General features: G+C 33.6%; 1 protein-coding gene across 1 annotated transcript in view; it reads right to left on the bottom strand.

Moving 5' to 3' along the window:
* LOC139868889 (uncharacterized methyltransferase At1g78140, chloroplastic-like) overlaps positions 1-12045 on the bottom strand; it is a 98379-nt gene that overhangs the window by 53280 nt on the left and 33054 nt on the right. Inside the window, exon 2 of the mRNA XM_071857227.1 lies at positions 3656-3768. Within this exon, the coding sequence (XP_071713328.1) occupies positions 3656-3768 (113 nt within the window). The remainder of the gene's footprint in view (positions 1-3655; positions 3769-12045) is intronic.

The following is a 12045-nucleotide window of genomic DNA, read 5'->3' as shown; positions in this document are numbered from 1 at the left end:
ACTCACATTATTATAAAATAATTTTATAAACTAGACACATTTTATATACTTGCACATTTTATAAAGTTGTTTTTATAAAATTAGATTTTATAAAACACACTTTATAAACTTGCATTCTATAAAATTATGTATACATATTTATAAAACTCATTTTTATGAATTCCATATTATAAGTTATGTTTACTTTATTTTATAAAACCAATTTTATAAAATGTAACATAACTTTATTAATTATTTAACCTATAAATAATTAAATTCTTATTATATAAATTATACCATAATTTATATACACATCAAGTAATTTTATTTAAGAAAACCATTTTTCTTAAATCTCAAGTGTTGCTTAATTTAATCAACGATCCAATCGTTAAGATCAAAATACGATTAAGGTGTCGGTAAGCTTGTTATTGGGTATGACCCGACTTGGATCAAAACATATTAGCCACATTAATTTAATATGTCTCTCGGGCATACGAAATACCTTCACCAGAGGAGGAAATATTAGGAACCACAGAAAATCAGATAAATAAAAGAAAATCCTCAACCAATGGACCAAAGTTAAAAATGGTCAATGGTGTTTCTGCCGAGGAAGCAAAATATTGGGAAAATTACCAATTTTCTGATGAATCAGATTTCGATGAGGACTCCGATGATGTTATAGAAATTACCCCGACCCAATTTAAAAAAGCAAAAGAAAACAATAAGGGAAAAGGCATCAAAATAGAGAAACCTAATTCTTACCCCGATGAACTTTATGTTAACATGAAATATCCCGATGGGAAATACCGTCAACACCCGTATTTCTTAAGTTTTAACTATAACCCGGGGACATCTAAGCCACCAGATTTTTCTAAACCATTTATGAAAACAACGGCTCGTATTAGGGGAGCACCATATATCCCTAGGAAATTAGCGAAACGAACCAAGTCCGAAGAGGAAGAAACAAGTGAGTCGGAATAAAGAGTAGTAATCATGATGTGTAATATATGTATTGAAGTGTGCTTGTACTTTTATGTTATATGTATAAATTGCTTGTTTGTTTGTTAATTATCTTTTACGAATCTAATCCTCGTCTATTTTACAGTATAAAAACTCACAATGGACGTTAAGGATAGACAACCGAATATTTTAGAAGACCTACCCGGGGACATGATTGATGAAATCTTGTCTAGAGTCGGTCAGAATTCATCAGCACAATTATTTATGGCGAAATTAGTTTGTCAAACATTTGAAAGACGTTACAGGCATGCCTTAGTTTGTAAAAGGCTTTCCTTTGAAAGATGGGGTATATCACATTGGGTAGACTTTAAGTTACCCCGTGTTTACTTTAAAGCATTAAATGCGGGGAACCCAAATGCAATTTTACGCTACGGGTTGAGAGCTTATTTTGACTCCACATATCCCAACATAGGACTTAGTTCTTTAGAAAGAGCTTCCAACATGCAACTTAGAGAAGCATGTTATGTTTACGGGTTAGTGATGTTCGCTTCTCACCAATTTGAGAAAAAGAACATCGGATTACAACTGCTAAATAAAACGTTTCTACAAGTGACGGATTCGGTAGTTGGGGTGAGAAACAAGGTTTTTAGATTGTTACGGGGCTGTTGGGCATTACGTAACCCTCGTCCTTTTGACAACATTATAACATGCTGCCTAGTCAACGGTCACAACGGTTATTTAACACAAGACCAAGAATGGGAAATAATACTAGTAAAATCCGAATGCATGACTTGTTTCTGGACTTATGAATTACGTGTCTTTATTGCCTTTGTTAAACGACTTGCGTATTAACTAGAATTGTTTTCGCAACTGCCTTGTATCAAAGTTATTGTGCTATACTTCATGCTATATGTAAAATAGCGGTATTGTTAATTTGTAAAAATATTGTATAAAAGTTTGAACGCGAAATATTATTGTATTTAGTTTTTCATATAGAATCATAGTAGTTGAATTGTATAGTAGCTACTAAGTATGAACTTAACGGGTAGGTACTACCCGAATTAAAACTATAAAATGCTACATTTTAGATTATCATTATTTGATAATCTTCGTAATATTTTAAACCTTTATAGAAAATATAAAGGTTATGGTTTGTTTCAAAAATCGAATGCAGTCTTTGAAAAACGTCTCATATAGAGGTCAAAACCTCGCAACGAAATCAATTAATATGAAACGATTATAATTATCATGAACGGGACATTTCATTAGCGGTCATGTGAGATGTGGCCCCCGTATCCATGTACCATGTATCCTCCGGAGGATGAAGAGTCATCGTATGCATCGCGCTATCAATGTCAGTAGGGCAATAACCTGCATTAGAAGAAGAAGCAGATGACATGTGGGCCTGATTTGGGCGAGGCCCAAGTATACCTTCACTAGTTGGCTGATGGGTAGAAGGAGCCTAAGTATTCGTTGGATAAGGATAAGGAGGAACAGGCCAAGGAGCCTGTTGGGCCTGTTGGTGTGGAGAAGCCCAATTAGGTGCACTGTTGTATGTCCAGTTCGATGCATTTCCTCTGTAACCATTCCCTCTTCCCCGATTATTCCTACCACGATAACCACCACCATTACCTCGGCCACGACCTCGATAATTGTTAGACCTAGAATTGTTGGCGAGCCGATCTGATTATTGAGACGAATCAGGCTGATTGTGATTAGAAGATCGATTAGGTGGAGTGGCGGCTAATAGGGCAGTTGCCGATGAATTGTTGTTGAACGTGTGATTTTTTCTTGTCTCCTCCAGAATAAGCTTCGAACGGGCTTCATAAAACAAAGGTAATTCACTCATTTATGTGAAATAAGTACCCACTGTGTCATAGTTATCGTTCAATCCTACAATAAGCTGAATTACCATTCGGTCGTCCTTTACCTTGTCTCCAACATTTGCCAATTGATCGGCAATTGATTTGATTTCCTGACAATATGAGGAAACAACAGCAAAATCGAATTGTGTTGAACTTGCGTGATAGATATAGAGCCCGAGTGTTTTTGTTATCCTGGAAAACACTTTAAAGACGTGTCCAGGCGTTGGCGGCTGTGGATTCATCTTCCATTACTGTGGTGAGAAGATCAGTGGATATGGTGCCATAGATCCATTGAAGGGCTATGGCATCTAGTCGATTCCAGAGTGCAGGAGTAACAGTGTCGGTTGTGGTAGTGGAAGAAGATGAATCTGTGGTGGAGGTTTTTGGAAGTATGTGATCAATGACATCGTATGCACAACAGTGTATTTTAAATAGTTGTGCCCAGGAATTGTATTGGCTAGTTTTGAGATTAAGGGTGATAGGTATCATGTTCTTGATGTTGTTGACTGCAAGAGCAGGGTGAAATCGGTTGTTATCAGTCATGGTGAAAAGAGAAAACTGGACAGAGTTATTGAAAAAGAGAGGGGGATTTGTTTGATTATGAAGGTTTTCATGAACAAGGCCTGATACCATGTTACAAATCGTTTTCATTGACTGATGATGATAGCTTACAACCGTATATATACAAGTAAGAAACCTAGTCTATCTTTAACTAATATCCCTTGATTTTTGGAAGGGATTTACATCAATTGACTAATTGATATATTAGCTGTGTATATTTACACGTATGATATCTAGTACAAAAATAACATAGGTAAACTATTTTATCGAATAAGAAAATATCGTCGTGGATTCACCATATTTGTTGGAGCCCCTACTTGCAGTTAGATCAAGATATGTTTTATTACCCTTGTAATTTACTTTACATGTGCTGCATTTTAACATAAACCTAGGTGTTGAATCTCTGCAACAAATAGGACCAAAAAGAATTAGCAGAAAAACAATAAATAATTCCGAAGTAACAAATATAGATAGTTTAAGAAGGGATTAGTAATTGGTAATTGTTGGGAAAATATTCACTCTCAAATGTATTTTTCCACCAAAATATGTATACACAACAACAACAACACCACCAAAATATGTATACGTATATGACATATTTATCAACGATAGTTTATATGCTTATGTAGCACTTGACAAGGGCTAATTGTAACAGTATATTATGTGTTTAAAGTTACGTTATGGTGAATGAGATATCTTGCTTCAAACTGAGGTGGTCAATGTTGGGATCTAAAAGTGAAAAAGGTTTGGTTTTTAGGTCAAGTTTGCACCCAATCCATGGGTCTGTTTTTGACCCATAACTCATTAGTGTAAGAGCTTTGGTTGACCCACAAGGGCTGATTTAAGATCCAGATTGCTTCACAAGTATTTCCTCTTTCGAGCCTCTTAAAGATGATAACCAAATCATATATGGTTATGATTTGTTTTAGTGTATATATACATACATGGCCATCCCTACCAATTAAAAGGTACAAAATTGCACAGTAGCTACACACATTCAAATCTGCATTTTCAGACAAGTATCTTACTTCGGTTGTACATATCTTGAATTTTTTATAGGAACGATTAAACAGTATTAATCGACCAAATCAACAATATCGAGTGCGGAAATACTCGATATTGGATTTATTTATCAAAAACAAACTACACACCTTTGATCTATTGATTAAATCCACTTGTAGATGTTTTAGATCGACAATATTGAGTGCTAGACCCGCAGAGAAACAGAAACACGACTAGGGTTGTGTAAAGGTTCATAACCCCAATAATGAACCCAAAATTCTCATTATATAGGGTCTGCACGTGTAACCATGTGGTTGCACTTGTATCCGTACGGATGCATTCTGCCTCCGTACGGATACATTTGCGGTTACACAGATAGTAAGTACCTTAACGCTAAATGCATACAATTGATTGTAAACTAAATATAAAACGTAATAAACCAACAACCAATTGTCTAAGTACTTGCAATGTCCATAATACTCATAAATGCATGGAAATGAACTAGGGACTTACTTTATGCACTAACAAACTCCCCATAGGACCTAGTTCGTTACAAAAAATGCTAAATTTGACAAGATAAACTTTAAGTACACAAATCATAAGCGTAACAAGTACGGACTACACTATTGAATTGAATAGCTTGCTCCATGTTGTGAAGCTCATGAAAGATCGGGTGTCTTCTCAACACCTTGATGTCCGCTTTGCACATGTTCTTGATCCACCTTGGATAGAATATCCCAATCTGAGTCAGCTCTTTTTCAGACTCCAAGATCATCACCGCTTCCTCAGTTCGACTGTCGTAATACCACCACTTAAATTTCTTACCAAAGTTTTGTGGCATCTTGCGAACCAGAGCATACTTCATTGTCCTCGCAGCCTTATATCGTACACCTTTATTCTTTGTCCAGTTTCAGCATCAGACCGGTATGAAATTCTTGGAAACTGTGGAGCTAACACTGACCAACCATACTTAAACTCTTCTTTATCTGACGCTGCATCCACTGACCCCAACAGTCTGTCTCGCTATAGAGTAGTGTCAACCGGGCCAGCTCCATCATTTCGAAATACTTCAACGTCTTAAAATCAACAGGATGCTTGAAGTAATCAACACCGTTTTCCTTTCTAATACCGAAACAGTCTAAGCCTTGAAAAATGCCCAACTTAAAATATTACCACCACTTACCTTACCCGTTCAATCATAATACATTTTATACTCAACACTTCCCTCAACCCCAGTCTCAATAGCATTACAGACTCCGTATGAGGTTATATGAGTCTAAAATTGGTGGAAAACTTCCTTTGAGAGACCTTATGTAAGATGACTGTAGGTCTTACATTCAAGACTATAAGTCTCTCTTTCTGCAATAGTAAGCTCTAGTGGAGTTTTAGGTTCTCCAGGTGCTTTCTCAGGAAAATTTGTATTCCTCCTTCAAACATTTAAACATCCTGGTGTCTATCTCGTTAAGAGTGATGAGGAATCTAGGTTTCCATTCAGCATAGTCATATAATGATTCAAGTCTAGGAACCCTAGTCAAACTTCCTATTTCATTTTCAGTCTGTAAAAGTCTTTGTAAACCAGAGGAAGAAGCACTGAATAAGGCATATTGGGTTTCTGAAAAATCATTGGTTTATGATATTGTATCTGTGTGGTTGTAATACACGGTTGCAAAAAAGTTACACGGATGCAGGAAATTATATGGATGCAGTCGGGTGAAAAATAACACAGATGCAGGGTGTATCCGGGTTAATGATGGTATGGTTACATGTTTGAACACGGATGCAGTATGCGTTAAGATTACATGGATGCAGGGTACGGTTACTAAGTGACACAGATGTAATGATGAAAACCGTGCTGTTACAGGTATCCGGGTATGATATCCGTACGGTTACAAAGTGTAACCATGCGGTTGTGTTCTTGACGAATTTTGGGCAGAAACTGCACCAAAACTAGGGTTTAGGGTTGGGATCGATCTAGCAACTCAACTTTGGTCAAAAACCTTAATGTTACATGTTGAAAACACTTATTAGAACATGTTTAACACAATGGATTAATAAAACAAAGCTTTTAACGTGATAAATATTTGATCTTAATGAATTCTTTCAAAACCACCAAACCCAAAGCCTAAAACTCGATTTTGACAAAACAAACGGTCGATTAATGATACCAAGAGCTGTGATACCACTTGTAGGAACGATTAAACGATATTAATCGACCAAATCAACAATATCGAGCGCGAAAATACTCAATATTGGGTTTAATTATCAAAACAAACTAAACACCTTTGATCTATTGATTAAATCGACTTGTAGGTGTTTTAGATCGACAATATTGAGTAGTAGACCAGCAGAGACGACTAGGGTTGTGTAAAGGTTCGTAACCCCAACAATGAACCCACAATCCTCACTATATAGGCTCTGCACGTGTGACCGTGTGGTTGCAGTTTGCAACCGTGCGGATGCGGTTACACAGACAGTAAGTATCTTAACGATAAATGCATACAATTGATTCTAAACCAAATAGAAAACATAATAAACCAACAACCAATTGTCCAAGTACTTACAATGTCCATAATACTAACGAATACATGAAAATGAACTAGGGACTTACGTTATGCACTAAGATTTTGGCAGGCTATTATACATTTGGAACCTATTTGTTAAACTAAAATTTTCTTGAAATTCTTTGTAAAACAAGTATGCATGGAGTTGCCAATCCAGGCTTAACCAAGTAAGGGAAAACCGATTTTGCGAGGTGCGGGTTTTGACCAATTTTTTAACATCTCTGTAAACCCGGTGCTGCCAACATCGGGTTTCCATTATTACTCATTATGTCGCATATTAATTGTTCTTAAACAAAAATCAAACAGTTAAGAAAAAATGACTGTTACATACATCTTTTGTTACCTTTTTAAATTTACCTATTACTTTTTACCACTATTTTTTGTTTTACATGCATAAAGTAATAACATAAAAGAACTTCACATTATTAATCTTATGAAACCGAATCATTAATTTGGGACAATTTCGTTAGTGGGTTACGGCTCTAGTTATTGAGTTGACATCAAGCGTCGATTTATTGACGACTTGACTGACTCTTAGACCCTAATTAAATTTCAGGCAGGATTTAAAACTCATGAAAGTTTGATTTTATCATTTTCATGGCGTCTCAATTTTATTTTATATTTTATTAAAAAAAAAATTTCCCCTCCACACGGAAACAATCTCTCTATCTGTCGAATAAGGAGAGGGATGACTTTCTCCACTTTTGAGAGTGTTTTCACTCTGAGTGGATAAATGACTTGTCTTTATTCTAGGATAGGAGAAGGATTGTCTATATCTCACCTCTCCCATACACCACTTATGTGGTATTGGGTTTGTTGTTGTAATTTCGTTAGTGGGAATTCAGTTTTGAAGTGCAACGTACAACGTGTTCCGAATGTACTACCTCCGCACCATATTAATTGTTTTCAATGAAATCCGTGTCATATTAATTATCCACAAACAAAAAACAAACAGTTACAGAAATATAATTATTAGATTGTACCTTTTATGTATTTTACATCTTAGACCATTTGTATCGGAGGCAAGTGACGCCGTCACTTGCCTAGGTGGCGAGCAAGAAACGCCTGCGAAGGCCGTATCAGGGTGTCACTCTACGATGTCACTTAGGCGTCTGTTAGAAAGTGACGGAAGAAAAAACTTGTGTCACTTTTTTTTTTTAATTAATTTAAAAATATTATTTTTATCTCATTTTAATACTTAACCCAATTATATTTTAACACATCACCACAATACTCCTAAGTAACACAAAAAAGAAACACAACCACTGCTCCACTAAAAAAACACACGTCCTAATCATTAAAAAAGTGCAAAAAAGCAAGTGACATCACAAAAAACGCCTTCTACGTGGTCTTATGCTTTATTTTTATCTTAAATAGGAGTGAACTTTATTATTATTTATATTTATTAAAAACTAGAGTAATTTGCTACGTAGTATATTTTAAAAAGAAATAAGACTTTTAAAATACGGAGTACAACTCTTTCGTACTATCTCGCAGTGTGTCATAAGACACGTGACGCTCTTCCCATGAATTGGACAGAAGTTAATCACAATCATAAAAACTTCTTGGTAGATATGGCTCCACATTACATACATCTTCATCTATATCATTATAATTTTATTACGGAGTATATTGTTAGGTAAATATGATTCGCTATAACTAAATGACTCACTATATTCTTTGGTAGCTTTGCCATGTCTGTTAGATAAGGTTGCTGTGACTGGTGTTGGTTTTAATGAGGTGTAAAATTCTAAACTAAAGAATGTTGAGGTGTTGGGTGAGACATTCATACATGAAACGTCTTCATTGAAGTGTGCGGCGGTTGATCCAACGAATCTCACAATTTTTTGACTTCTAAAATGGTTAAGGGTGAGCGTATAGGTTCGAAACAATCGAGAAGTGAATGCCGGAGTTACGAAGAATTTTTGAAGTCTTGGCACAGTTAGGGATGGCAATGGTAGAGAAAAAACCCGGGACCCGCGGGTACCCGATCCTTGATGGGCGGGTAAACTCATAAAATCTTACCCGCGGGCACGGGTACGGGTAAAAAATTATACCCGCCAACGGGTCACGGGCAGATTGCTGTACATACTACCCGTCGTGGGTAAAACCTGATCCGCTAATTCATGAGACTTTTTTTAATTTATTCGCGAGTTTATACATACAATTATGAATTTAAAAGGGATTTTACTTGTAATGCAATAATGATTAAAAATATAATATTACATATAAGTAAAAAAGATTTGTTATAAAAGTAATAATTTGATGATAATTTTATTATTATTATAGATATTGCATAGTATATTTTATTTTGAGTATAAATAGGTGTGTTGAGTTAGAGTTTATTATATGTATTTTTTGGTTAACAAAAACACTCTCTCTCTCTAGATTCCAAATGCCACCAAACTCTCATTGTACATTTTTCTATAAATAAAAAACCAATTACTCATACCTTTTGTTCAACCTTTGTTTTCTCCGTTTTACAGTATCTCTATCTCTATATACCTTCTACAGTCAAGAACCACTAAAGGTAGTTATAAGCCTACTGAATTATAACACGTTATCAGCACGATTATCTCAACATTTATACTAAATATGGTTGGCTCTGCCACCTAACTAATATATGGTCGGTTATACCACCTAAATGATATATGGTCGACACTGTCGCCTAATTTACATTTATGTTATCTAACATTTATTTATGTATACTAACATTTACATTTATGTTATCTAACATTTATTTATGTATACTAACATTTACAGTTATGTTCACTAACATTTATATTTATGTTATTTAAGTTATATATGGTCGGTTATACCACCTGAATTATATTTTCTGTAATCTAACTCTTATTAACTTCACTAACATTTATATTTATGTTATTTAAGTTATATATGGTCGGTTATACCACCTGAATTATATTTTCTGTAATCTAACTCTTATTAACTTCACTAACATTTATATTTATGTTAATAAGACCTCATGATTGTACGCAACACGTCATTTGACAACACGGTACTTTATGTACGCAACACGTCATTTGACAACACGGTACCATGGGTCGAGATTAATTCTGATCAATACGAATACGATGGGGTCTTTATATGTTATCTAACATTTATGATTACTTATGCAATTAATCATTATTTATTTCATGCATACTAATGTTTATTCTTAAATTTATAATCTTAAAAGTTAAAATAAAAAAAAAAGTAGTTTGTATTTTTATTAAAAGTAAATCTTAAAAGTTAAAATAAAAAAAGTAGTTTGTATTTTTATTAAAAGTAAATCTTAAAAGTTAAAATAAAAAAAAATAGTTTGTATTTTTATTAAAAGTAAATCTTAAAAGTTAAAATAGAAAAAATAGTTTGTATTTTTATTAAAAGTAAATCTTAAAAGTTAAAATAAAAAAAGTAGTTTGTATTTTTATTAAAAGTAAATCTTAAAAGTTAAAATAAGAAAAGTAGTTTGTATTTTTATTAAAAGTAAATCTTAAAGGTTAAAATAAGAAAATATATTATAATAATATATATTATAACTTAATATATATTATAATAATATCATTAATAATATAATATAATATGAACCTATATTCCCTTATGATTTTATTATTTGTAATCATACCATTATTCCTTTGTTTACTACTTATGAATCTAAACTAATTCTAATTGCATGTTGTTATTTATCTACGAAAAAAAAATATTATGATTATGATTATGATTATGATTTATGTTGTTCATCTTTCTGAAAATAGAAAATGTCAAACTTATCAAAGCTTGAGTTTGATGCCTTAGACGTATCGGGAACAAACTACACATCATGGGTTATGGACGTAGAAATAAATCTTGGATCATTGGGTATTCTAGAAACTTTAAAAGAAAATAATACTTGTTCCGATCAAGATAAATTAAAATCAATTGCTTTTATTCGCAAACATATTGATAACACCTTAAAACATATGTTTCTCACTATCAAAGATCCACATGTTTTATGAGAAAGTATCAAGAGTAGATTCGATAATCAAAAGGAAATATTACTTCCAGCTGCGAGGGAAGAATGGAGAAATCTAAGGTTCCAAGATTTCAAAAAGGTAAGTGAATACAGCTCGGCCATGTTCAAGATCCGTTCAAAGCTTCAATTCTGTGGTCAAGAAATAAGTGATGCTGATATGATGGAGAAAACTTTCTCCACAATGCATTCTGCAAATATAACTGTGCAAGAAAATTTAAGATTGCAGAATTATAAAACTTTTTCCAAACTTCAAACTTATCTCTTAGTTGCAGAAGTTAATAAAGAATTACTGATGAAAAATCAAGAATCTCGTCCTACCGGTGCGCTAGCATTTCCTGAAGCTAATGCTATTAACAATAATAATAATAATAATAAAAGAAGAAATGCACATGGACGAGGGCGTGGAAGAGGTCGTAACCATATTGGCCAAAACCATCATCATGGAAATTACCATAACAATAATAAAAATCATAACTATGTTCGAAATCACTCTTATGGTAATGGTCGTGGTGGTGGCCGTGGTGGTGGTGGTCGTGGTCGTGGACAAAGAAATAATAATCCACAAAATTATAAAATCCAAACACCATACAATCCCACAAATCACAATGTTGAAGAAGGCTCTTCAAAGAATGTTGAAGATTCTTGTTACCGATGTGGTAAAATTGGCCACTGGTCTAAAAACTGCCGAACAAATCAGCATTCTGTTAATCGGTATCAAGAATCCCTAAAGGGAAAAGGAAAAGAAGCAAATCTTGTGGATGACCTTGATACAAAAATCACTGAGCCAACTTGTGACTACTTTAATGAATAAATTTCTAATATCTATATATATATATATATATATATATATATATATATATATATATATATATATATATATATATATATATATATATAGATATCCTATTATATGTTCTCGTTAAATAAATGGTTGTAGATTTTCAATCTACACCATATCTAGTTTACTACATATTTCCTTATTATGTGCTATCGTTTGTAACATGTTTTGAATGTAATGTATTGATGAATTATATACTCATTATTTGTTTCTCATATTTTTTTTGAAGTTCATGATGTATACTGCTGGAGTAAAAAATCAGTCAAA

Source organism: Rutidosis leptorrhynchoides, chromosome 9, assembly GCF_046630445.1.
Source record: "Rutidosis leptorrhynchoides isolate AG116_Rl617_1_P2 chromosome 9, CSIRO_AGI_Rlap_v1, whole genome shotgun sequence".
Classification (NCBI taxonomy): domain Eukaryota; kingdom Viridiplantae; phylum Streptophyta; class Magnoliopsida; order Asterales; family Asteraceae; genus Rutidosis; species Rutidosis leptorrhynchoides.
The sequence above is the reverse complement of the archived record's forward strand: the minus strand, read 5'-3'. Positions and strand labels throughout refer to the sequence as shown.